The sequence below is a fragment of the Cibotium barometz genome, chromosome 14 (assembly GCF_041138505.1).
Source record: "Cibotium barometz isolate CiBa-2024 chromosome 14, ASM4113850v1, whole genome shotgun sequence".
NCBI lineage: Eukaryota > Viridiplantae > Streptophyta > Polypodiopsida > Cyatheales > Cibotiaceae > Cibotium > Cibotium barometz.
The window spans coordinates 40,068,956-40,092,457 of NC_141059.1; the positions used below are offsets into that span (position 1 = coordinate 40,068,956).

The window sequence follows — 23,502 nt, forward strand, 5'->3', positions numbered from 1 at the left end:
GCAAGAAAGCCATTGGTACAAGTGGGTTTACCAGCTAAAGACAAAGGTTGACTGCTACAAGCCTAGGCTTATTACAGAGAGTTATCCTCAGCAAAAGGGCATTGACTATGATGAAACCTTTGCTCTCACGTCACGTATGACTACCACTAGGTGTATCATTGCACTAGTAGCACACCATGGTTGGCATGTGCATCAATTGGATATCAAATCTGCCTCTTTGAATGGTAATTTACATGAAGAGGTATTAGTATCTCAGCCTCGTGGTTTTGTTCAAAACAGACCAGAGAAGAAAGAATGCACACTACAGAAAGCTTTGTATGACCTTAAGCAAGCTCCAAGAGCATGATACAAGAAGATTGATGCATACTTGATTGACATCATTTTTGCAACAGTCCAACTAAAAATACCCTCTATGTCGAGAAGAGTTAACAGGAATTTTTGGTCATTGTTCTATATATTGATGACATGCTGGTCACAAGCCCTGATGATAAGAGGATTTCAGCCTTCAAGGCTGAATTCCATGCATCATTTGAGATGACAGATATATATACATACATACACACACATATGTCACATATGTATGTATATAAGTCATTCAACGTCTTCAATATGATGATGTGTGATACAGGTATTGTCACATTGCAGTCGAAGTATGTACAAAAGCTACAAAAAGGTTTGATCTTGAAGACTCTAAGCATGTTGCTACACCAGTAGAGACAAGTGTCAAGCTTAGTGTCCACGATCTAGGTGGACCTTTCAATGACATGTTGTATCAACAGGATGTCAAATGTCTAATTTACTAATGCAATACAAGGCCATACATTCAGCTTGGGGTCTTCCAATTAAGCAAATTTATGCGCAGCCCTAGTACTCGGCATTGGCAAGCTGTTAAGCAGGTTTTCCGCTACTTGCAGGGCACTCAGTACCTTGGATTGTTCTATCCCATGGAGTGTGTCACAACTACATGTTCAGTGATTCCAATTGGGCTAGATATTACGACACCACAGTGTCCACTGGTAGCTTTTGCTTCCATCTTGGTGGTTCATGTATTTCATGGCTCAGCAAAAACAGGCAACAGGCAATACCCGACAATGGTCACTTCGAGCTGTGAAGTTGAGCACAAGGCACTAGTATAGCTACAATTGAATATGTTTGGATCAAACGCCTTATGGCTGATTTAGGTGTTGGACAGTCATCCTCCACTACCATACTCACTAACAATCAGAGATTGGCAATTGCAAGGAACCATGTGTTCCATGCTCGCACTAAGCACATTGATGTGCACTATCATTATGTCAAAGAAAGACTCTCAACAAGAGAAATTAGCTTAATTTACGTGCCTACACACAACATGGCAAATTTGTTCACGAAGATTCTTTCCCTTGAAAAGTTTGAAGCTTTCCACAATGCTTTAGGCTTATTTCCTTTTGGGGATTGATCAGCCATATTCCTGTATATGTTCACATCATCGCTCCAAGAGGGATTTGTAGACTATATGTCATGGTAGTGATATGTGAACTCATCTAGGACCAACCCGGGGAAAATTTCCCCTCTTTAGAGGTTTTCCCCCCCGGCTGTGTGAACACCCCTTATCCACATTTTAGGGTATAATTATCTTTTGTACTTGGTACACATTTTATTATCAAGTAATCTACATTGAGTTGTGTGTACCTTTGTAGTGCACCCAAGAGCCCATACATGCTGTCCACATGTGAGCGCCCACTATGCGCATGGACATGCCCACCTGTACGGTATTCCATTGTACCGTCAACCCTCACGCACGCTACAGTCCACGCCCTCTCTCTCTCTCTCTCTCTCTCCTTCCTGCAGAAAGACACGAGGCCTTCTCCATGCAGCCACCCCATGCACACACGAATGCCCAGTTGATCATAGGCTCCAGTAGGACTTGGTTCAGCTGTTCCACAGCAGGTGAATACCATAGGCAGCAGTATAATCTACAGGAAAAGCAACTTCTATGTGTGCCCCTTCTATGGAGATTGTGCAAGCATCAAATGCAGCCCAATAGGAATAACTAGCCCACAGTAAACTGCCCTTTGAACAGCTAAAATCCCCTTCTCATGCCCACGACTAAACTCTAAGCAGAAATCCCTTACCTAGACGCATTTAGGACCTGGAAAGCACCATGAAAACTCAACACATACACTATAAAAAGCACCTGCTTTTTCATGGATATGCAGCAGTAGAACACTGCTCCATGCACGCCCAACCATACCATCTTCCCCTCTCAAATATGGCTCCCCTTTGTCTTCGGCCTTCGGTGTCCCATATCAGAAAAGCAGCCTCTAGACTTGTGTCTAGAAGATCCTAGCAATGGATTTTCTCCTCTCCTCCTTTCGAAGTGTTCCCACCTTCATACCAACAAGTCTAGCTCTGATACCAATATAAGACCCCCTGTCCAGTAAACACCAACGATTAGAAATAATTAGAAACATAAAGACACTGGCATCTAGCTCACCACCCAACCATGGATCCATTCACACTCACCCTTGAGCATGGAGGTTAGTACAATCAAAGACATGGCACCATGTGCAAAGCCCTCGTGTCCCATACAACCAGGACACAACCACCGCAACACACCTATCAAGTGTGAGCACGGAATAGTCTCACAAGCTGCCTCAAGTCCAGGCTTGAGAAGCTCTCCTTCAAATTGACTCCAAAAGTCACTTATATAGGCCTCCTATAAACCAAGAGCCGTAAATAGCCCGTGCCTCATAGCTACCACTAGCCTCCCCATAAGATGCCTAGTCACCAGTCTCTTGTTAACCTTCAGATGTGTTAACCCTGCTACAGCCTTGAAATGTAACAAGAAAAGGGAAGAAGGGGGAAGGGGGGGAGCGGAGAGGGAAAGAAGGAAAGAAAGAAAGAAAGCTGTATTAACCTCTACTAGAGGCCGAACTCGACCTATGAGACAAATCAATGTACAACTGTCAATGTCCTCTGGATGTCCAGAAAAAAAGGACAAAATAAACATGAAATAAACTATGAAAGTACTGAGCTAGTGGGGGGGGGGATGTGATGGATGGAGCACTACTGCTAAAGGCTCAGTATGCAACCTACATGCGTAGAGTATACAAGAATGCAATGCAAATCTGTCCAGCTCCAACCAGTACCATAATGGGGGTGTAATATGCGATACATAGGCGATGGCGAGGCAAAAATCCCTTGGAGCATGATCTCCGGGTGTGAGTGTAAGTGAGCTAGCCGCTCCTGGATATGGTGCTGATGTCGAGCCCGTATCTCTGTAATCTCCCGAGAGAGAGAGAGAGAGAGAGAGAGAGAGAGAGAGCGTCTACTAAAGACCCAATGGGCCTATGAGACCAAAGTGATACAATAATGTCCATGGCATATCTCATCATGGAGTGGAAAATAAAACATAAAGAAAACATAAACATAGCTATCTCACTAGGTTGATACAAAACCGTCCATGGAAACTCATCATGAAATACTAAGAACATAGAAAAATGAGAGAAGCATCAGCTCCGAGTAGATGGTATACCACTCTCCAAAATATCAAGCATGGGGCTAATGAGAGAGAGAGAGAGAGAGAGAGAGAGAGAGAGAGAGAGAGAGAGAGAGAGAAATGAAAATGAAATGAAATGAAATGATATATTAACGTCTTCAAAAGGCCAAAATGACCTATGAGACCAAAAAGGTTACAACAGTTGGTGGATCTGATACAATGTCTGTGTAAGGAAAGCTAAAAACAATTAAACAACTAACTGAAACTGAAACAACTATGAGGAAAAGTACGGTACCAGGAGCTCCTAATGGATAACATGTGGGAGGAAAACTCCAGCAACAAAGGTAAGCATCATACACATCACTATCCAAAGATGTCTCTCATTGGTCGATGGCGGATATCCTCAATGTCCTCCATGGTGAGTACTCTGACTGGACGTCTCCCATGCCGTGCTAGTATGGTCCTGATCCTCTGTTGTAGTCTCCGCCGGTGTCGAGATGGACCTCTCATCTTGGGGCGCCTGGACCGCCCCAGCTCTATAGCCCGATCAATCAGTGTACCTCTGGTGCGGCTGTACTCTGGGGCTAGCTGCAATGCCTGCTGACCTGACTGCTCAATCTCTGGTCGAAAGAAGTCTGTAATCTGCCTCTGTAGGTGTCTCTCCCTCTCTGATCCCCTCCCTCTCAGGAGACCCTCTCTATGTCTACGCAGCTCTAGCAAGTACAATCCGAGGCATCTCTGATCCTGGTATCTCATGACTCTAGAAAGTGGTCCAAAGCCCTCTCTGAACAGGCAGTGAAAACGGCCTCGTATCTCATAATATACCGGACAGTGACATATGTAATGTAACTCTGTCTCTGGCTCCATCTGGCACAGCTGACAAATCCTGGCCTCAGCTGGTACTCCTCTGAATCTGCCAGTCTCAATCTCTAGCTGGTGTGAGGATGTGCGCATCTGACCAATAGCACACCGTACCCCATGAGAAAGATGAGTATCCATGTAGCTGGGTCTAATCACAAACCCATCCTCCGTGAGCTGGAGAAGATGATCTCTATAGAAAGCCATCTTCGTACCAAGCTCGTGTGTCGGCTGTATCCATGTCCTCCTAGTGTCCAGCTGAGTCAAGTCTTGCCTGATAAGTCTGGTAATCTCTGCCCGTGTGAGAGAGAGGGAGGGTGCATCCAGGGAGTACTGAAATGGAGGTAGCCTGTCCATACTAAAGCCATGCAGTTGGAACCAAGCTGTCATCTGTGCATACCAACATGATCCGTCGCCCTGTGATGCCAACTGTCGTGAAGACTCCAGGGCTAAGCGAGCATATCTGTCTCTAGGGAGAGCCCAAGTGCTATGTATAAAGGAGACTGATCGAGTGAGTGCCTCTACTACCAATGGTGGGGCAGCCATCTCTGCACGGATAATATCATGTGGTACGGAGGCCTTGGCCCTAATCATCCGGGAAATCATAGAAACCAAGGACCTCTCCATACGTCTCCATCCATCAGTGCTACCAGCTCGGCTGTGGTGATCCACTGAGGGTCCCCATATCTCCACTCCATACAGCATGGCTGAAGTGACCAAAGTGTCAAAGAGCCAGAGCTTTGTTCGAGGTTCCTGAAACTGAACCTGCGAACACATCCTCTCTAGTCTCCCCAATGCTGCATAAGCTCTGGTCAATCTGGTCTCCGCTGCTCTCCTCAAGGAAAATAGTGGGCCACTAAAAACCACACCAAGGTAAGTATATGCGTCTGTATACTCCACTGTCTCCTGACCATATGTAAAGGTGGGCATTGACCTCCTAACCCACTGTGCTGTGGTGTTAAACACCATCACCTTGGTTTTACCAAGGTTAACAGACAATCCACTGTCCTCTGCAAACATGTGCAATGCATCCAAATGACGCTGCATCCCCTCTGGAGAATCTGAGATCAGCACAATATCATCAGCATACAATAACAGCGGAATCCATGTCCCTGCTAGCTGTGCTCCTCTGTCACCCTCCCGCTCTACATAGTCCGAAACCTCATCCACATACATCCCAAATAAGGTGGGGGAAAGGGGGCAGCCCTGTTTCACCCCAATAGTGGAGTGAACCATCTCAGATACACCCTGGGTAGTACGTACCTGCCCCACAACTGTCCTGTATAAAGCCATGATTCCCCAAATCAGCTCTGTGGGCACTCCCATCTCCTGTAGTCTGCGCATCAGTCTGGCTCTCGGTACCGTGTCAAAAGCTTTGCGGAAATCCACAAAGCAACAGTAAATCCTCCTGCCATATAATCTGCCCTCCTCAATAATAGCTCTGAGTGTCAAGATATGGTCAAGAGTGGAGAAACCTCTCCTGAACCCTGCCTGCCCTGATGCACGTATGCCCTCTCTCTCTGCCCATCTACTCAACTCCTGCTCAAGAATAGATGCATATAATCTAGCCAATGTGTGACCAATCATGATGGTACGATAATTCCCAGGAAGCATAGGATCCCCTGACTTGAAGATAGGCACAATCGTGGACATATTCCAAGTCTCAGGAAAACCCTCACACATGGCTCGGTTAAACATCATAGCAATAAGCTCTGCAAGCATATCTCTGGCATGAATAAAGTGCTCTGCTACCAAACCATCATGATCATATGCTCTCCCAGTCCTCATCCTGTCAATAGCTTTCCTTACCATCTCAGCAGTAAAGAAAGCACACGTCTCTGGGCATGGCTCCGATGGGTCTGGCAGGGGCGGCTGTCCTGGTGCTGTGTACAGGGATGCTGCATACTCACCCCAAATCTCTGTGGAGGTAATGGCTGGTGATGGTGAATGCTCATGGAATAGTCTCCATGCCTCGCCTGAGTCCTGACTCATAAACAACTGGTACAAATCCCTCTCTAACTGAGCAAGATAAGCCCTCTTCTTCCGTCGCACTAGGTGCCGGAAGGTAATCCGTGACTGTCTGTGAGTGGTAACACCCATGAGCACCTCTCTCTGTAATCTGATCCTCATCTCTCTGCACTCCTCATCATACCAACTGTTCTGGGGCATGTTCCCAGATCGTCTCTGTGTAGGCTGACTATGGGGATATGCCTCTGATGCTGCAGCATGAAGCGTCTCTATCAATATCTGAGTGAGCTCATCTAATGGCCGTCCCGGCTCCTCGGCACATAGGCGTCTGTATATCTCATCCGTGTATACGGTGTCAGTCTCTCTCGTAAAGGTATAACGAGTGTGTGTGGAGACCTGTCCCAATGGAGCGGTGCTGAACTGAAATGTGAGAGTGAAGGACAAGATAGCATGATCCACTGCTATTCCAACCGGCCTAGTGCCTACCATAAAATCCTGAAAAGAGGAAATGAGACTGGGCTGAGCCATAACATAGTCCACTGTACTAGCACCATGCCGATGTGGAAAGCTAGTGAAACCGCCCGATGTCGGGAATCTCTGTAGGCCATTCAGGATGGCCAATCCATGTGCAGTCCCCATGTCTATCAAATACCGCCCATACACTGTATGTTCCTCATCCTGTGAGAGTCTAGATAGGCCCATATCCCTAACATCAAGCTCCCTCAACATCTCCTCTGAGGTATCATAAAATACTGTCTGGCTATGGGCGGTCCTGGCATTGAAGTCCCCCAAGAGAATGATGTCACCATCCCTGGAGAACTCCCAAATGTCATCATCCAAAATAGAAAAGGGAGACTGCCCGCTAGGTGATGCATACACTGATGTACTAGGAGCAAAATAGCATATAGCAATGTAGAGATATCTGCCGGTCTCTGCCCTCAGTCTAACCCACATGTACCTGGCCTACTCATCTCTGCGGACTATATGTATCAGTGGCTGTAGCTCCTCTCTAAACAATACTGCCACTCCTCCTGAGCCCCGTCCTCTATGCTCTAAACGAGTCTCCTATCTACAAGCTGTCTCCCATCGGTATCCACTAACATGTGGCATGGACTGTCCAGGAGCCTGATGCGTCTCACAGTAGAAGATGATGTCCCTCCCAGTGAAACTATCCTCAAAAGCCCCTACATCAAGGCGTAGAGATCCATTACAATTCCAAGTAGCAACTTTGAGTGAGAGAAAGAAAGAGTAATGAAGCAAACAATAGCAAAACCATTATAAACATATAAAATATGGCATGTACATGTGCATAGACGTGAAAATTGCATTCTTTCAAACACTTACAACCCTCACACTAAAAGGAATGTAAGCTTACAAACTCCCCACATTGTCTAAAAACCTTCATCATTCCGAATCAAACATCAAAAACATAGTGACTATTATTTAATACTGATTGAACCTTTTTCATGATCTTCTTACAATCGTAGCTCTTGCAAAGTAAAAGCATCACATTACTAAATTGTGTAATGAGAGTATTTTTACTTATGCAAAGACAAAAAATTCCATGAAATTGGGAAGTCATTACTATATAATTTGCCATATCAGAAATATTCCAGGTGATGTGAGGCATTCTTATCATGTCTATACAGGCATACTCAGACTCGAGAACCAATGCTTAGAACAGCATGCTAGTTCCACCATTCACATGCTCAACTTCTAGACAAAGTTCTGCCCACTCCCCCCCCCTCTTGAGAATCCATAACTAACACTTGCCTCTCTCTTCCTTTTCTTCTTGTTCTCTGCATTTCCTTCCACCCTTCCTTGGCAGCTGCATTTATGCCTAATATGGATTCCAACAAAAGGGACTCCTCTTGAGAAGGCAGTCTTCAATTGGATAAGGCATGAACAAAGAAAAAGCGGGACAGTACGAACCTTATTTAGAATCTCAATTAATTTTTTTGGTGACTGATAATCGGACTCATTATCCACACCTACAGCAGAAGCATCTCTCAGGTTCTTTGACAAGCTTGATACTCCTTGAAGTGCTGCAAGAAGCCGTTCCCGATCTCCTGCCAAATACTTCTCCATAATCTTTTCAACCTGAAAGGAGATGTAGAAATAATGCTCTTGTTTGCCCCTAAAAATCACCTCTCATTCAAATACGAAACATGTATTCTTTGTTTCAAAAAACTGGCCTTGCTTGATGACTTCACATAACAGATAAGCATTACACATCAGAGCAGGGGCACACCGGATGGTTTAGTTCCTGAAGTAATACAACAGCTTCTGAACGACTATGCAAAGGCTCTGAATCCGCCATTACACGAGCCTGCATGAGAAAAGCACGCTTCAATGCCTGGTGTTGTAGTTCCAAAAAAATGTACACAAACAAAGCACGTAACCCCAAGCAAGTAGAAAACAATCTGGAAGACAAGACACGTAACCCCAAGCAAGTAGAAAACGTAACAAAACGCGTAACCCCAAGCGAGTAGAAATCGGTCTGGAAGACAAGAGCATTCAATTGCTTTATCTTCGAATAGATGCATTTTTCAGCATGCGCTAACTGCAGGAAACTTAAGTCCAATCAAATGCCAGACTGGAGGAGTGCAATCTTAGCCTCATGAGTCTGATGCCTGACTTTGATGCTGTCTTAAAGACTTTTCTCCAAGACATCATGCTGCATTGACTCTTACGTGTTGGAGACTCGCAACTCGTGTAATACGGGGAGGTGGGGACTATCTGCCTGCAATTTCCCACAAGCAGTGAGGAAGTTGTGCTTTGCAGACAGGAGCCAAATGCTGGACTGACAAGATAGTTGAAACATGGGGCCCACAATTTATTAGGAAGGCACAAGAAACAGGCCACCCAATTTGGAAGCGGTGTGCAGGTCAGGCCAGCTTAAGCCACAAAGCCGTTAGCACCAAGCGCCGTTGTCACATCCATCAGCCCCAAATTCTGATGCATGCGCCATGCAGTTGGGATTCGGAGTCGTATGTGTGCATGTCCATCTCCTGTGTCCACCAATGTGTAAGTGTATAGGTGTGAACACCCTTTATATGTGTAAGTGTGCTTATATGTGTGTGAACCTACTCTTACGAGTAAATAAGATAAGTGTGTGTGTGTGTGTGTAACCTAAGCAGTGATGTCACCATGGGTGACATGTGTCTCACTGACTTATGGTTTGTGCAAGTCAAGAGACAAGGCTACTTGCCTACAAAAAGCATGTACTTGATTGAAGTAATACACAATCACATCATTTGAAGTCGTGCAATATCATCTCTCTACAGCTTGTGTTTCTCTCTCTATCACTCTCTCTCTTCTCTCTCTCTCTCTATCGTTCTGCACACACCCCAACACCATGGCTATCGTTGAGCCTCCTTAGCTATGCCTAACCCTAACCCTACTGATCCTTCAATTGGTATCACAGCGAGGATAATCATCAGCTGGTCCTGCTATACCCGTCGTCACTGCCATCTCGGCCGAGCTACTCTCTTCATGCGCCTGTTTTCTCGCCCGTCAGTAAGCAACCTTATTACTAAGGTTTTCAAACCATGTGTTGATGCACCACCAGGTGTTGCCTTCACCACCTTCAACTGTCTTCTGTGCACCCTCGTAATCAACACCAACACCATCTGACCTGCAGCCTCCCGCTTCTGCTTCGCCCACTAGCTGTGGCCCAACTGCTTCTCATCACACGTCTAACAGTAGCAACAGTACCTGACGTCAGCCCTATACGCATGTACCTGCACATATGACATCAACCTCAGCTTGGAGATTTTTACAAATTAAAGTGAAATCGTCTAATTAAATTTTGGGGTTTTCCTCAAAAACAGGTATAATCAACAAATTGAAGCCCTGCACTACCCATAAATTTGGGGGTTTTTTGTCAAATTGGCCAAAATTTGGTAAAATTGGACCCATCAACACATTGAAGACTCCATAACAACATGGAAAGGGCAGTAGCGTAGAAGCGGCGCAAAAAGGACCCCGCTTCACCAACACATGCCCGGAAAGCATCTAAACTTCCAAAAAAAATGTAATTTTCTCTGTTGTGCTTTCCCACGTGTGTTCCCGGCTTTATTATTTTCTGTTTATTTATCTCTCATGGGGTTCTCTACCCAGGATGTCCCCCAAAACAAGATATCTATGTGTGTGTTTTTCTGCCTTAATGTTATAAAAGACTCGTCATTTCTGTCATACCCTACCTAGAGCAAGGGGGGGTTGTTCCTTGGATAAACTGATGTATGTTGCTAGGGGTGGAGTTCCCACAAATCAGGTGTGGAAGGGCATTTCCAGGATGTTGGTACCTTGGTCCTCTAGACCACTGAGTTTATGTGCATCCATTCTTAGACTTCGAGCCTCTAATCATATGCTTATACGCAAGCCTTGTTGGCTTGGTTAAGCCTTTGAATCATGTTGAGACTTAAGCCTTTGACTTGGCATAGAGAACATTTTTAGTTGTGGACATGGTGGAGTCCGGAGGCCATCATAGAGCATGATGAAGGTTCTCTCACGTCATTCCACCTTCGCTCCAAAGGGGAGTTTGTTGGGATTCGGACTCCGCAGTCGTATGCATGCATGTCCATTTCATATGTCCACCAATGTGTAAGTGTATAGGTGTGAACACCCCTTATATATGTAAGTGTGCTTATATGTGTGAACCTACCCTTATGAGTAGATAAGATAAGTGTGTGTGTGTGTGTGTGTGTGTGTGTGTGTGTGTGTGTGTGACCTAAGCAGTGATGTCACCACAAGTGACATGTGTCACTAACTTATGGTTTGTGTGAGTCAAAAGATAAGGCTACTTGCCTACAAAAAGAATGTACTTGTTGATTGAAGTAATACACAATCACATCATTTTCATGTCGTGCAATATCATCTCTCTACAGCATGTGACATCACCTTTGAAGGATCAGAGCCATCATTTCCCACCACCGTAGGACTTTCTCCCGCACTGTATGCCTCACTACACTGGGTACCATGTTGCAATGCCCTATGCAAGATATTAGTTGATGCTAGAGCTTGAGGCTCTTTGTTTTCTTCACGTATATTATCTTTTAATTTTACTTTCAGTACCATGATGATGCATTCCATGGATATGATGTAAGATTTTGGTCTCATAGGTCATTTTGGCCTTTTGAAGACGTTAATACAACTCCACAAAACAGGGGATATGCTCGATCCGAGCAACTACAGGACAGTTATGGTTGGCCACGTGTTGGCCAAACTCTATGGTGCAGTGTTGGAGCAACAGCTTAGCTTATATGCTCAGCGAGCAGGTTTACGCTCATCAGGGCAGGCAGGCTTCAGGAGAGCTTTCTCTACCACTGACCATGTATTCACTTTGAGATGTATGATTGATCAGGCCAGAGTGACGAAGAGAAAGATCTACTGCTGCTTTGTGGATTTCCGCAAGGCATTTGACACAGTACCACGAGAGAGGCTCTTTCAGCGCCTGCAATCTCTTGGCATACCAGCAGATATGACATGGGGGATCTATGCATTATATGAGCACGTTTTTGGGCGAGTCAGATGCCCAGGAGGTATGTCCGAGACTATTGCTAGCACCATTGGTGTGAAGCAAGGATGCCCACTTTCCTCCACGCTATTTGGGTTATACATTGATGAGGTAGCTAACTTCATTACACGGGGAGGCGGAGATGGAGTTGATTTAGCAGGTACCTCAGCACATATTATGCTTTATGCTGATAATATTGTATTAGTGTCTAAGTCCCCAAGAGGTCTACAGCAGCATCTACATGCACTCGATGATTTCTGCACACAGAGGGGTCTTACTGTGAGCCTTGGGAAAACCAAGGTTATGGTCTTTCATACATCGAGACATGGCAGGAGTCAACTGACATTCACTCTCGCAAGAGGCCAGGTGGAGGTGGTGACATCATACGTGTACCTAGGGGTTACCTTCTCTGAAGCAGCCACGTGCTTCACCATGGGTTCAGCAGCCAGAGCTAGATTGACACGGGGATTTGCAGCATTGGCTAGGCTAGAGAGGCAGTGCCACCAGGCGCCTTTTCAGGAGCCCCGGACGAAGGAGTGGCTATTTGACACATTAGTCACACCGGGACTGATGTATGGAGCAGCGGTATGGGCACCAGGACTTGCTACCCATTGGTGAACACAGATAGAGAGACCACAGGCCCTCATGATGGCACGCATGATACGCACCAAACCGTCAGTACCTCATGACATTATCAGAGGAGAGTTTGCTGCGCCTCCTATGATGGTAAAGGCCATATTCCAGACTATATGCCTGCTAGACAGATTCAAGATCATGGTATGCACAGGTCACACATTGGTTCTCACAGCATGGCCTAGACATGGATCATCTACCACCATTCCAGTATGACAGGGATGCACCACATATCCGTCTCTCTCATAGTGAGAGGAACAGAGTATTGAAACAGGACCTATGGGAGCTCTATACACGAGAGACATGGATATCGCCTACACAGCCTCTTCCATCGAAGATGCTATACTACAGAGATCACTTCATGAGTATCACTGATGATGGATTTATAGAGAGGCCTAGATACATGGAGGGCTTTTTACCACACGGCTCCCGAGTAGCTATTGGTCAGCTTAGAGTCTCATCACATCGATTGGAGATCGAGACTGGCAGAGCAGCACGGATCCCCCGAGAGGAGAGGGTATGCAGATTGTGCAGAGAGGAAGTGGAGAGTGAGGAGCATTATGTATGCAAATGCAGAGCATATACAGCCATCAGAGAGAGATATCCCATTTTATTCAGAGAGCCACATTCCCTACACCAGATCTTTGAGACAGCAGACCAGCGCATACTAGGGAGATTCATTCTAGACATACAGCGTCACAGAGAGACATCATTATAGGCTCAGACAGCTCCAGAGGGGGGACGACAGACACAGATTACTACTTTTTTTTCAGAGATCCACCCCACTCCCAGCCCCTACACACCAGGGAATTACTCTCCAGAGAGCACAGACACTCACAGCCCGCAAGAGACAGAGGACACCTGGCTTTCGGACACCACGCCTATACCAGAGAGAGATGACAGAGATCAGAGCTCAGTTTCACAGAGAGGGTGCGGAGCAACTGGCTCGCTTCAGAGCAGACCCAGGCATGTTCTTCAGGGAGCTGTGGACACCCCCTTCATTGATGTACACCATTCTATACCCCCAGTATGGTACAGGATGGAGCTAGCTAGGTTGCATATCATGATTGTATACTCCATGCATATAGCTTTGCAGTCTCCTAGTAGTAGAGCTCCATCACCTCCCCCACTCATTGTACTTATTGCACACCCAGATTCAGCTTTTTAGTTCAGTACTTTTTCATTTCAAAGTTGCTACTTGGAATTGTAATGGATCTCTACACCTTGATGTAGGGGCTTTTGAGGATAGTTTCACTAGGAGGGACATCATCTTCTACTGTGAGACGCATCAGGCTCCTGGACAGTCCATGCCACATGTTAGTGGATATCGATGGGAGAGAGCTTGTAGACAGGAGACTCGTTCAGAGCATAGAGGACGGGGCTCAGGAGGAGTGGCAGTATTGTTTGGAGAGGAGCTGCAACCACTGATACATATAGTCCGTAGAGATGAGCAAGCTAGGTACATGTGGGTTAGACTGAGGGCAGAGACGGGCAGATATCTCTACATTGATATATGCTATTTTGCTCATAGTACATCAGTGTATGCATCACCTAGCGGGTAGTCTCCCTTTTCTATTTTGGATGATGACATTTGGGAGTTCTCCAGGGATGGTGACATCATTCTCCTGGGGGACTTCAATGCCAGGACCGCCCATAACCAGACAATATTTTATGATACCTCAGAGGAGAAACAAGGCGCTTCTGACAAAGCCACCTTGAGGTTCAGGAATGCCTTCAACGCTCGTGGAGTCATTCGAATCTTTTGCCTTCTTGTCTTCACTCCCTTTAGCAGATCGGTGAGATCTGCCGAGAGGTCCGAAAACTTGTCGATATGGGTGGAATATGCCTGGCATATACCCATTAAGGATCTAATGTCATAGGCCGTCTGAGGTACTTCCCAGTTGACAATCTCGGCCACTTTAGCCAGATCAAGTCGAATGCCTTCAGCACTAATTATATATCCCAAGTAATGCACTTGGAACAGATAAAATTCTGACTTCTTTTCATTGACGTAGAGCTCGTTGCTTTCCAGCAACTTAAGGACTTTCTCCACAGCAATGTCATGCTGCTCAACTATAGCTGAAAATATGAGTATGTCGTCCAGAAATATGAACACGCACTTTCCAATCAAATCCCGGAAAACATGCATCATCATGCGGTTAAATGTAGATGCGGCGTTCGTGAAGCCAAATGGCATGACCACAAATTCATAGTGGGCCCGTTCCGTATGGAAGGCTATCTTGGGGATGTCCCCCTCCACAATCCGCACTTGGTGGTACCCACTCTTTAAATCCAGTTTCGAGAACACCTTTGCTCCATTCAGCCTCTCGAGAATATAGTCAATTCGAGGCATCGAGAATCTGCTCTTGATAGTCAGCTTGTTGAATGCACGATAATCGACACACAAATGGAAAGACCCATCTTTCTTCTTGACAAACAAGATCGGTGCTGCAAATGGCGACACGCTGGGGTGGATGAAGCCAGCTTGCAACAATTCTTGGAGTTGGCGGTCCAACTCCGATTCCATTGCCTTGGAAAGGCGATACGGAAACTTGCTCGGGGGTTCCGAGCCTGGAAGGAGGTCAATCCTGTGATCCTCCGGTCTGGACGGGGGGAGCTAGGGAGGGAGGCTGTCTCGGAGAAAAATCTTCTGGAACTTTTCGTGGAGAACCGAGTACTTCTCGGAAGCACTGGCCACCGTCTGGGCTGTTTAGATGTAAATCATCGCACAATGTGTTCCTTTCCTGACTGCTCGCTTAGCCTGCAAGTGGCTTATGAGCGGAAAGTTCGAAATTCCTGGCTCACACTTAATGGTCACCGGGGCGTTTGACACATTCCAATTGATCTGGAACGTGTGCTTGTCCCACTTGACATCAGGGAGAAACTTGTGAAACCACTGAATACCCAAAATTATGTCTGCTCCTACAAGAGGGGCAACCATAAAGTCACGCACAAACTCTATGCCCTGAATCACTAACTTAGCACCTAGAGCTTCATACTTGACGCTCGTTGTCATACCTGTTCTAAAACCCTCAACCTGTTTGTCCACTGAAGTGAGCTCGAAACGGGCAACGGCCTGTTCCGTGACCACATCCTCCGTGCTACCGCTGTCAAACAAGACCAAGACTCTCTGGCCACCTATGTAGCCAAAGGACTTCAGCAATTCGTTGCGCTCATACTGCTGGTCATGGGCGCCCTTCTGCTTATCTTCAAGCTCCCGGCTAATAATTGCTCCAACTGAAGCACCAGGGTTTGAAGAACTAGGGGTAGCCGCTGGGGTCTGTGTGGGAGCTGAGCTCACCACACGGAAACTGTGGAGGCGGCGGCGGCCTTTGGAGGCTTCTTCGGACAATCCCAAGAAGTATGTCCTTTTGTATGACAAAAGAAACATCTACCCTCCTTCTTGTACTGAGAAAGCTTCTCAGCACTCAACTTGCCACCTGTCTTGCCTGCCTCCGCTTTCTGGTCTGGAGTAAGCTTTGACGCATTGTTCGAGTTCTTGGAGCCAGAGGAGCAAGGGGAGGAAGATATGCCATAAATATGGATGGAAGAGAACAAAATGTGTTGCTTTGTGAGTTGTGCAGAGAAAACCAACATAAAGCAAAACATGATATTAGCCCTTTAGAAGACCTCCACAAGGCCCAAGGACACCAAGGAGCAAACAGCCTGACACGGGCGTTGATTCCATGGCGAGCTGGTACACAAAACGGCAAAAAGGTACAAGCAGCCGCCACTGGGAAACATGCATGGAAAAGGTACGACACGATGTGATGTGATGGGCTGTATGGTATTAAAATATTCAAGATGAATAAAAAACGCATTTCGTACAAGACGAAACGTTTCGTACGTTTCAAACCTGTACGAAATGCGTTTCTATGCAACATTGGTCAACAGGTTCACACATCATTAGAGTGTGGCTGGACTTATTAATATTTTGGGCCTGGGCCCTGGACAGAGAAAGACGCCTAGCATAAACTTGGCCAACAAGCTGGAAAAGCACATAAGTTGATATTTTGAGCATATTCGACCACTCTTGGCAAAAAGGGAAAAAGCACAGCTATTTTTGGGCTGGTCAACTCCTTTAAAAGCAAGAGGAAGGATGCGCATGAAGGACAAGTGGCGGGTAGCAATTGAGAAACGTTTTTTGCATAAGTCGGCTAAAATCAGCGACGGTTGCCAGCCTAGGGTTTTTTTGGCCCAAAATGTTTTTAAAAACTGCCACGTACTTGCCAATGAGGTAATAGCTAAAGTGGTGAAGGTGTTTGCCTAGGACCAAGACATCTTGGGTTCAAAACCCCCCTTGGTGCTTCCTCTGCAGCATCGCCTATAGGTGGATAAATAAGCGGCTAAAGGCAGGCGTCTATGGGCAGCGAAAAATCGATAACTATGAGAGAATCTTGGGCCATAGGTCAATCGGAGGGGGGGGGGGTGTCTTGCCACGTACAAATCCATACACTACCATACTATACCTAAAACACTGTACCTAAAACGTACCTTATATTAAGGTATGTCGTACTTACGCAACCTTGGGTTGTACAGCAGCAATTTGCTCTCCTTCTCTGAGCGATGGCCGTAGAGCAACAGGTTGTTCTCCCTTGAGCGCTGGCCGTACAGCAATTCTTCCACCCCTAAGGCTGGTTGTACAGCAAGACAGCAAGTTACTCACTCTCTGATGCCCTGGCCATACACTACAGCAACAACCATCTGGCGTGTTCCCTTTCCTAGGTGCTGGTCGTACAACAGGACAGCACTTTCTCTCTCTTCATCACCCCTTCTGGCCACACATCTAGGGCTGTTTTGAAGGAATTGGAGACAATTTTGAGAGCTCCTTTGAGATTGATTTGAGGCTCCGTTGTGGGGACTATTTTGGCACAGAGTTCGGGCCTATATTTGGCACCATACCGGACTGTTGTTTCGAGGCTGATTTGTATTGGTTTATGGTGTTGATTGGTACCTGTATCTTTGAGCAAGTGTTTGCTGAGCTTTGTGGAAAATCCGGTGGAGGATTACACACGCACCTTGGTTTGGTTGTAACAATTTATTCTTTGAATAAAGAAGTTCCTAGGGGGGGCCCTCCGGTGTGAGCCCACTAACATGACAACAGGAGCTTGTCTTTTGCAGGTACGAGGATGGATCACCACAAAGGACTCTAGTGTGAGCCCACTGACATGGCAAGATTCCATGTATGGCTTATGAACCTGACATTACACAGCATGTGTGGCTTATGGAGCCTGACATGACAATACATGTATGGCTTATGAAGCTTGACATGACAGAGCATGTGTGGCTTATGGAGCCTGACATGACAGTACGTGCAAGGCTTATGAAGCCTAACATGACAGAACATGTGTGGCTTATGCAGCCTGGCATGATAGAACATGTGTGGCTTATGCAGCCTGACATGACAGTACATGTATGGCAAATACAGCCTGACAGTGTGTGTTTTTCTTACATTACATTATGGCAGATGCAGCCTAACATGGTGTGTTTTTTCTTAGGACTAGCAACACTGGTGCTCACTTTGTCCTTATGTTTTGTGAAGTTTCCGGAAGGATTTTTGAATCCCTAAACATTCAGAAAAGTGGCAACTCTGCCGAGTGTTCTATGGTTATAGTGGATCTGGACTTATGGTTTTAATAATCAGATTACCGCGTCCATCTACAATACTTGAAAAGTATTTCCACTCGTATCACGCTTATACAGTTGCGGACAACTGTCTTATAAGACAATGGGGATGTCACGAATTTGGTCCTTTCACCAGTCTTGACCAGTGTTTCACACACTGATTGGAGCCAAGGTGTGAACGGGGATTTTCCACCGAAGAAAGTTGAAGCATTCACTGGCAAAGTTTGGCTTGAAAGATGGCAACATGAGCAGTATGGGACTTTATTCATTAAGGCAGCTTATAAGGTTTATAGGTCAACGGGTTCACACATCATTAAAGTGTGGCCGGACTTATTAATATTTACGGCCAGGATCCCTGGACAAAGCAACACGCCTAGCATAAACTTGGCCAACAAGCTGGAAAAGCACATCAATTGATATTTTGGGCATATTCAACCACTTTTGGCAAAAAGGGGAAAAGCACAACAATTTTTGGGCTGGTCGACTCCTTTAAAAGCAAGAGAAAGGATGTGCATGAAGGACAGGTGCCAGGCAGCAGTTGAGAAACGTTTCTCTCTCTTCTCCCCTGAGCGCTATCCGTACAGCAGCAGTAGCCTGTATCTCTCTCTCTCAACACTGTCCGTAGAGCAATGGCAGGCCGACTTGTTTTGTTCTCTCCCCTCTCCTGAGCGATGGCAGTCTGCTCTCCTTCTCTGAGCGATGGAAGTACAGCAGCAGGCTGTTCTTCTCCCGAGCGCTGGCCGTACAGCAATTCTCCCACCACTGAGGCTGGTCGTACAGCAGGACAGCAAGTTACTCACTCTCTAATGCACTGGCCGTACAATACTGTAGCAACCGTCTGACATCTTCCCTCTCCTGGGTGCTGGTCGTATAGCAAGACAGCACTCTCCTCTCTTCATCATGTCAGAATGCACAGAGGAAATGAAGACAACTGCTGTAGAGAGCAAAACACAAATGAAAGAGAGAGAGAAATGAAATGAAATGAAATGTTATATTAACGTCTTCAAAAGGCCAAAGTGACCTATGAGACCAAAGTTACAACCATATGACATCTGATACACTATCTGGAAAAGAAAAGAAAGGACTGAAGGTAAGTATCTAGCCCTACAATACATCAGTAGTAGCGAGCAGAGAGAGAAGCTGTGTAACTCTACTATATACACTCAAGAAAATCCTGGATATACAACCGGGAAGTGTGGGGGGCAAGGGGCCATTGCTGGTCGGCCAGCCTAAAACAGTCCGACAGCAGCAAAAGCTCACGACCAACCACATGTGTGCTCACGACCTGAAAAAAAGCCAATCGACCAGGACACCAGAACATGTCGGGAGTCAGCCAGCATCAGAAGACAGCCGCCAGCCCTCCACACCTCAAGGAAAAATGGGAAAAATACATGGAAGTGAGGAAAAATGGGTAAACACCAAAAAACAGGCGGGCACACCCACAGCAAAGGCCCTAGTGTAATATACAGACAAGAGATGACTACTAACACCCCCTCTCAGCTCCTGGATGTGGAACCAACCCCAATGAGCTGGAGTGCCGCCAGAGCATAGCCTGAGGTAGAGACTTCGTGAAGAGGTCTACCGCATTGTCCTCTGTCGAAAAATAAAGAAGCAAGATGTCACCAGCCAAGATCTTCTCACGAACAAAGTGATATTGTATCCCTATGTGCTTGGTCCAGGCATGGAAGACCGGGTTCTGAGCAACAGCGATACAGCTCTAGTTATCGCACTGGATGACCGTGGGCTCCTTCTGTGGAAACCCAATCTCGCCAAGCAACCTCCGGAGCCACACAACCTCGCAAGCAACGCCACAAGTAGCCCAGTACTCTGCCTCTGTAGAAGACAAGGCAATAGTCGGCTACCTCTTGCTGCTCCATGAAACAGCTCCTGAGCCGAGGGTAAAACTGTAGCTTGATGTAGATCTCCTCGTGTCTGGATCTCCTCCCCAATCTGATTCACTCCAATCTTGGAGCCGACTCGGACCTTCGTTTCACCTCCAGTGTCGTAGAAGAGTCCAAGATCCTTCGTACCCTGCAGATACAAGATCCGCAATCCTGCGTCCCAATGAGACTTTAACAACGCATAAACGAGCTCAACAGCCCCACAGAAAAGCTCAAGTCCAATTTGGTGTTCAGCAACCAGATCAATGAACCAACCAGCTTCCGGTACAAAGAGGCATCAACTGGCTCACAAGGATCATTCACTGGAAGCTTCGTGTTCAGGTCCATCGATGACGTGATAGGCTTGCAGTTCTCCATCCCAAAGGCCTCAATCAACTCATGGACATACCGCTGCTGAGAGACAAGGAAACCCTTCTGGGTCTACCGGATCTCCAATCCCAAGAAGAAGTGGAGTAAGCCTAAATCCGTCATCTCAAACTCCTTTGACAAGGCAGCCTTCGTCACTACAATGTGCTCCACATGACCGCCAATGAGAATGAGGTCATCCACATAAAGGATGATCAACGTGACCATGCCGCGTTCCCGAAAGAGATACAAGTTGGGATCTATAACTAATCTCTGAAATCCAGTCCGTAGAAAGAAGGAATCGATCTTCTGATTCCAAGCCCTGGGAGCTTGCTTAAGACCATACAAGGCCTTCCGCAACCTGTAAACCATCCCCTTTGATCCTGGAATCTCAAAGCCAGGAGGCTACTCAACATACACCTCCTCCTGCACGTCACCATTAAGGAACGCGGATTTCACATCCATCTGATATACGCGCCACCGTTGAGAAGAGACAAGGGCAAGAACGGTCTAAATATCCTCACTGTCGGTGCAAAGGTATCCTCATAGTCAATGCCAAGCCGCTGATTATAACCCTTAGCCACAAGTCTGGCTTTGTATTTATCCACCGACCCATCTGACGTATACTTGGTCTTCAAGACCCACTTGACACCAATGACTGACCGTTTCAACGGCCTCGGAACCAACTGCCAAGTTTTATTCTTCTCTATGGCATCCATTTCCACTTGCATGACTTTCCTCCAAGTATCCTATGCAAGGGCTTTCTTGACGGAAGTGGGCTCTTTGTCCCGCATGATATGAGACTCAAAGCATAGTTTACCTCTAAGAGCTCCGATGAATGACTTTCGTCGCGAACTCTATGTGATCTTCGAGGTCCGTCCTCTGTGGTCCACTCGGAGAGAAGCTCCGTGACACCTAACCATCTACATCATCATCATGTGATGATTCTCTAGTAACAATTTCAATAGATAAAAAGCTCTTAGTGTTTTGCTTCGAAGAGCTGCACAAGCAGGCGCTTCAACCAATCTTGCTAAGACAACCACATTGGCTACATATTATGCTTCTTTCATGAAGCAATTCACGTGGTCTTCAACATATACCTTCACATGCTGACTTGTGGGACCTACAACACCATGTATGTGAGATCCACGACACTACAGCACCCATCATTGCAACTTTGGGATCTTCTTGAAGATCATGGGCTTCAACGATAGTATCTTCCTTGAAAAATATGCATGAGCTCCAAGTAACATTGGCTTGGGAACGATGATGTAAAAAGATCTTCATCGACATCGAGTGAGAGTCGGAGTCAAGACTCTTCTTCCTCAACTTCTAGTCCTTTCTTATTTGAGTCAAGGGTTTTTTGCCGAAATGTCCCCCTAAATCTGAATATTTTGTAGTCATGGATTCTTATCCGGGTTCTCTCAAAAATCTGATTATTTTTTGTGTCTTTCGGATATGTTGTAAAGCCTTGATGCTATAAAAGGCAAAGATGTAATCTTATCCCAATTTAGAGGAGAAAAGGGAGACTTAGCAATAATCTCAGCTTCAATCATAAGCTGATTGAGGGAATAGCATGGCACAGGAGGTGCACATGGCCAGGTCACCTTTTTGCAGTGATATGATGGAGTTGGAGATTGGTTGCTTCTTTTGCGTTCAGGTCTCACCATCTTTTCTCCGAGGGGGGTGTTGGAATAGTCGGAGTCTCAGTGGTCTGAAAGCTTATTTACGTTTTTTGATGTGAACACATTAAGTGTGAATCACCTCTTATTAAGGAACAAAAGATAGAGCCCAAGAGCCTATAAAAGCATTGTACATGGTGAACGTCTTAGGCATATAATTCATTCATCATTATGTTGTGCAATCACTCTCTCTCCATTGTACTTTCTCACTCTCTAGAGCACTATATAATCTCAACATTTTGGTGGTTTTACAATGATGATAAAATAGAGACTTATTCAAGAAGATTGTGGCATCCACAATAAAATGACGACACGGCGGCTTTCGGTGGTTACCCAAACAACAGCTTTTGCTTTTTAATATTTTGTGTTTCCTAAGGTTTTATTTCATATGCGGATATACATATTGTAAATACCAGAAGTGTACTCTATAAATACTTTGGTATGGTTATTTAGTTTAGTGATGTAGAAATAAAAGTGAGCCTTATGTCTACATGTCTTGGTAACTCTATTAAATAAGATAGAAAACACATACCAAGCCGTGTGGAGAGCATGTAGAGGAATGTGAAATAATGCATAATAAAGACGAATCCTTCTAGAAGTCCTATTTGGACTAAGGAGACTTTCAACATGTGTATATTAGGGGACTTTTAAGTGAGCTCAGAGTGGGATTAGATCTTATCTCCCAAGTCAAGGATTCTTTAATTACGTAAAGAAGGAGACACATGTCAAAATTAGCCAAGAAGGAGACACACGTCATAAGTGAGCCTTATGTCTACATGTCTTGGTAACTCTATTAAATAAGATAGAAAACACATACCAAGCCATGTGGAGAGCATGTAGAGGAATGTGAAAGAATGCATAATAAAGAAGAATCCTTCTAGAAGTCTTGTTTGGACTAAGAAGACATTCAACATGTGTATATTAGGGGACTTTTAAGTGAGCTCAGAGTGGGATTAGATCTTATCTTCCAAGTCAAGGATTCTTTGATTACGTAAAGAAAGAGACACATGTCAAAAGTAGCCAATAAGGCAATTGATAGTAACAAGAGATCTTATGTCATGAAGGAATGAAGATTTTTTTGTAATTTGTAACAAGGTGAGAGAAGGTGATTCTCCATCTATAAAAAGAGTCCTCCTCTCTCTCAAATCAAGAAGTTAAGTCTTCACAACAAAGTATTCTTGAGTCATTTTTGCGACTCTCTTAATCTTTATAATCTCTTATTCAAGAACACTCTTTACATACAATGAATTCATTTAGCATAAGCTCCTTATGCCTTACCAAATCTTGGACCTCTTAAAGATTCAAAGTAAGAGAGATAAAGAGTCTTGGTGGACCTATGACTTATCAAGGTAGCTCTCGTCTTATTGCCATCCTCCTTTGGAAATACCAATAGTTTTAACGATAGTGAGCACGTGAAAAAACTTTCAGAACCATGAATAAACCTTCAATCGTTTGCTGAGTAATGTTAACCCTTACTCTCTAGTTTGAATC

The 23,502-nt window shown here is 45.5% G+C and overlaps 1 protein-coding gene across 4 annotated transcripts in view; it reads right to left on the reverse strand.

Moving 5' to 3' along the window:
• LOC147632018 (vacuolar protein sorting-associated protein 51 homolog) overlaps positions 1–23,502 on the reverse strand; it is a 157,257-nt gene that overhangs the window by 50,643 nt on the left and 83,112 nt on the right. For all 4 annotated transcript variants that reach the window (XM_086808598.1, XM_086808594.1, XM_086808597.1 and 1 more), the window contains exons 7-8: positions 8,559–8,636; positions 8,240–8,407 (exon numbers count right to left, since the gene is read on the reverse strand). In XM_086808598.1, coding sequence (XP_086664724.1) covers positions 8,240–8,407; positions 8,559–8,636 — 246 coding nt within the window. The remainder of the gene's footprint in view (positions 1–8,239; positions 8,408–8,558; positions 8,637–23,502) is intronic.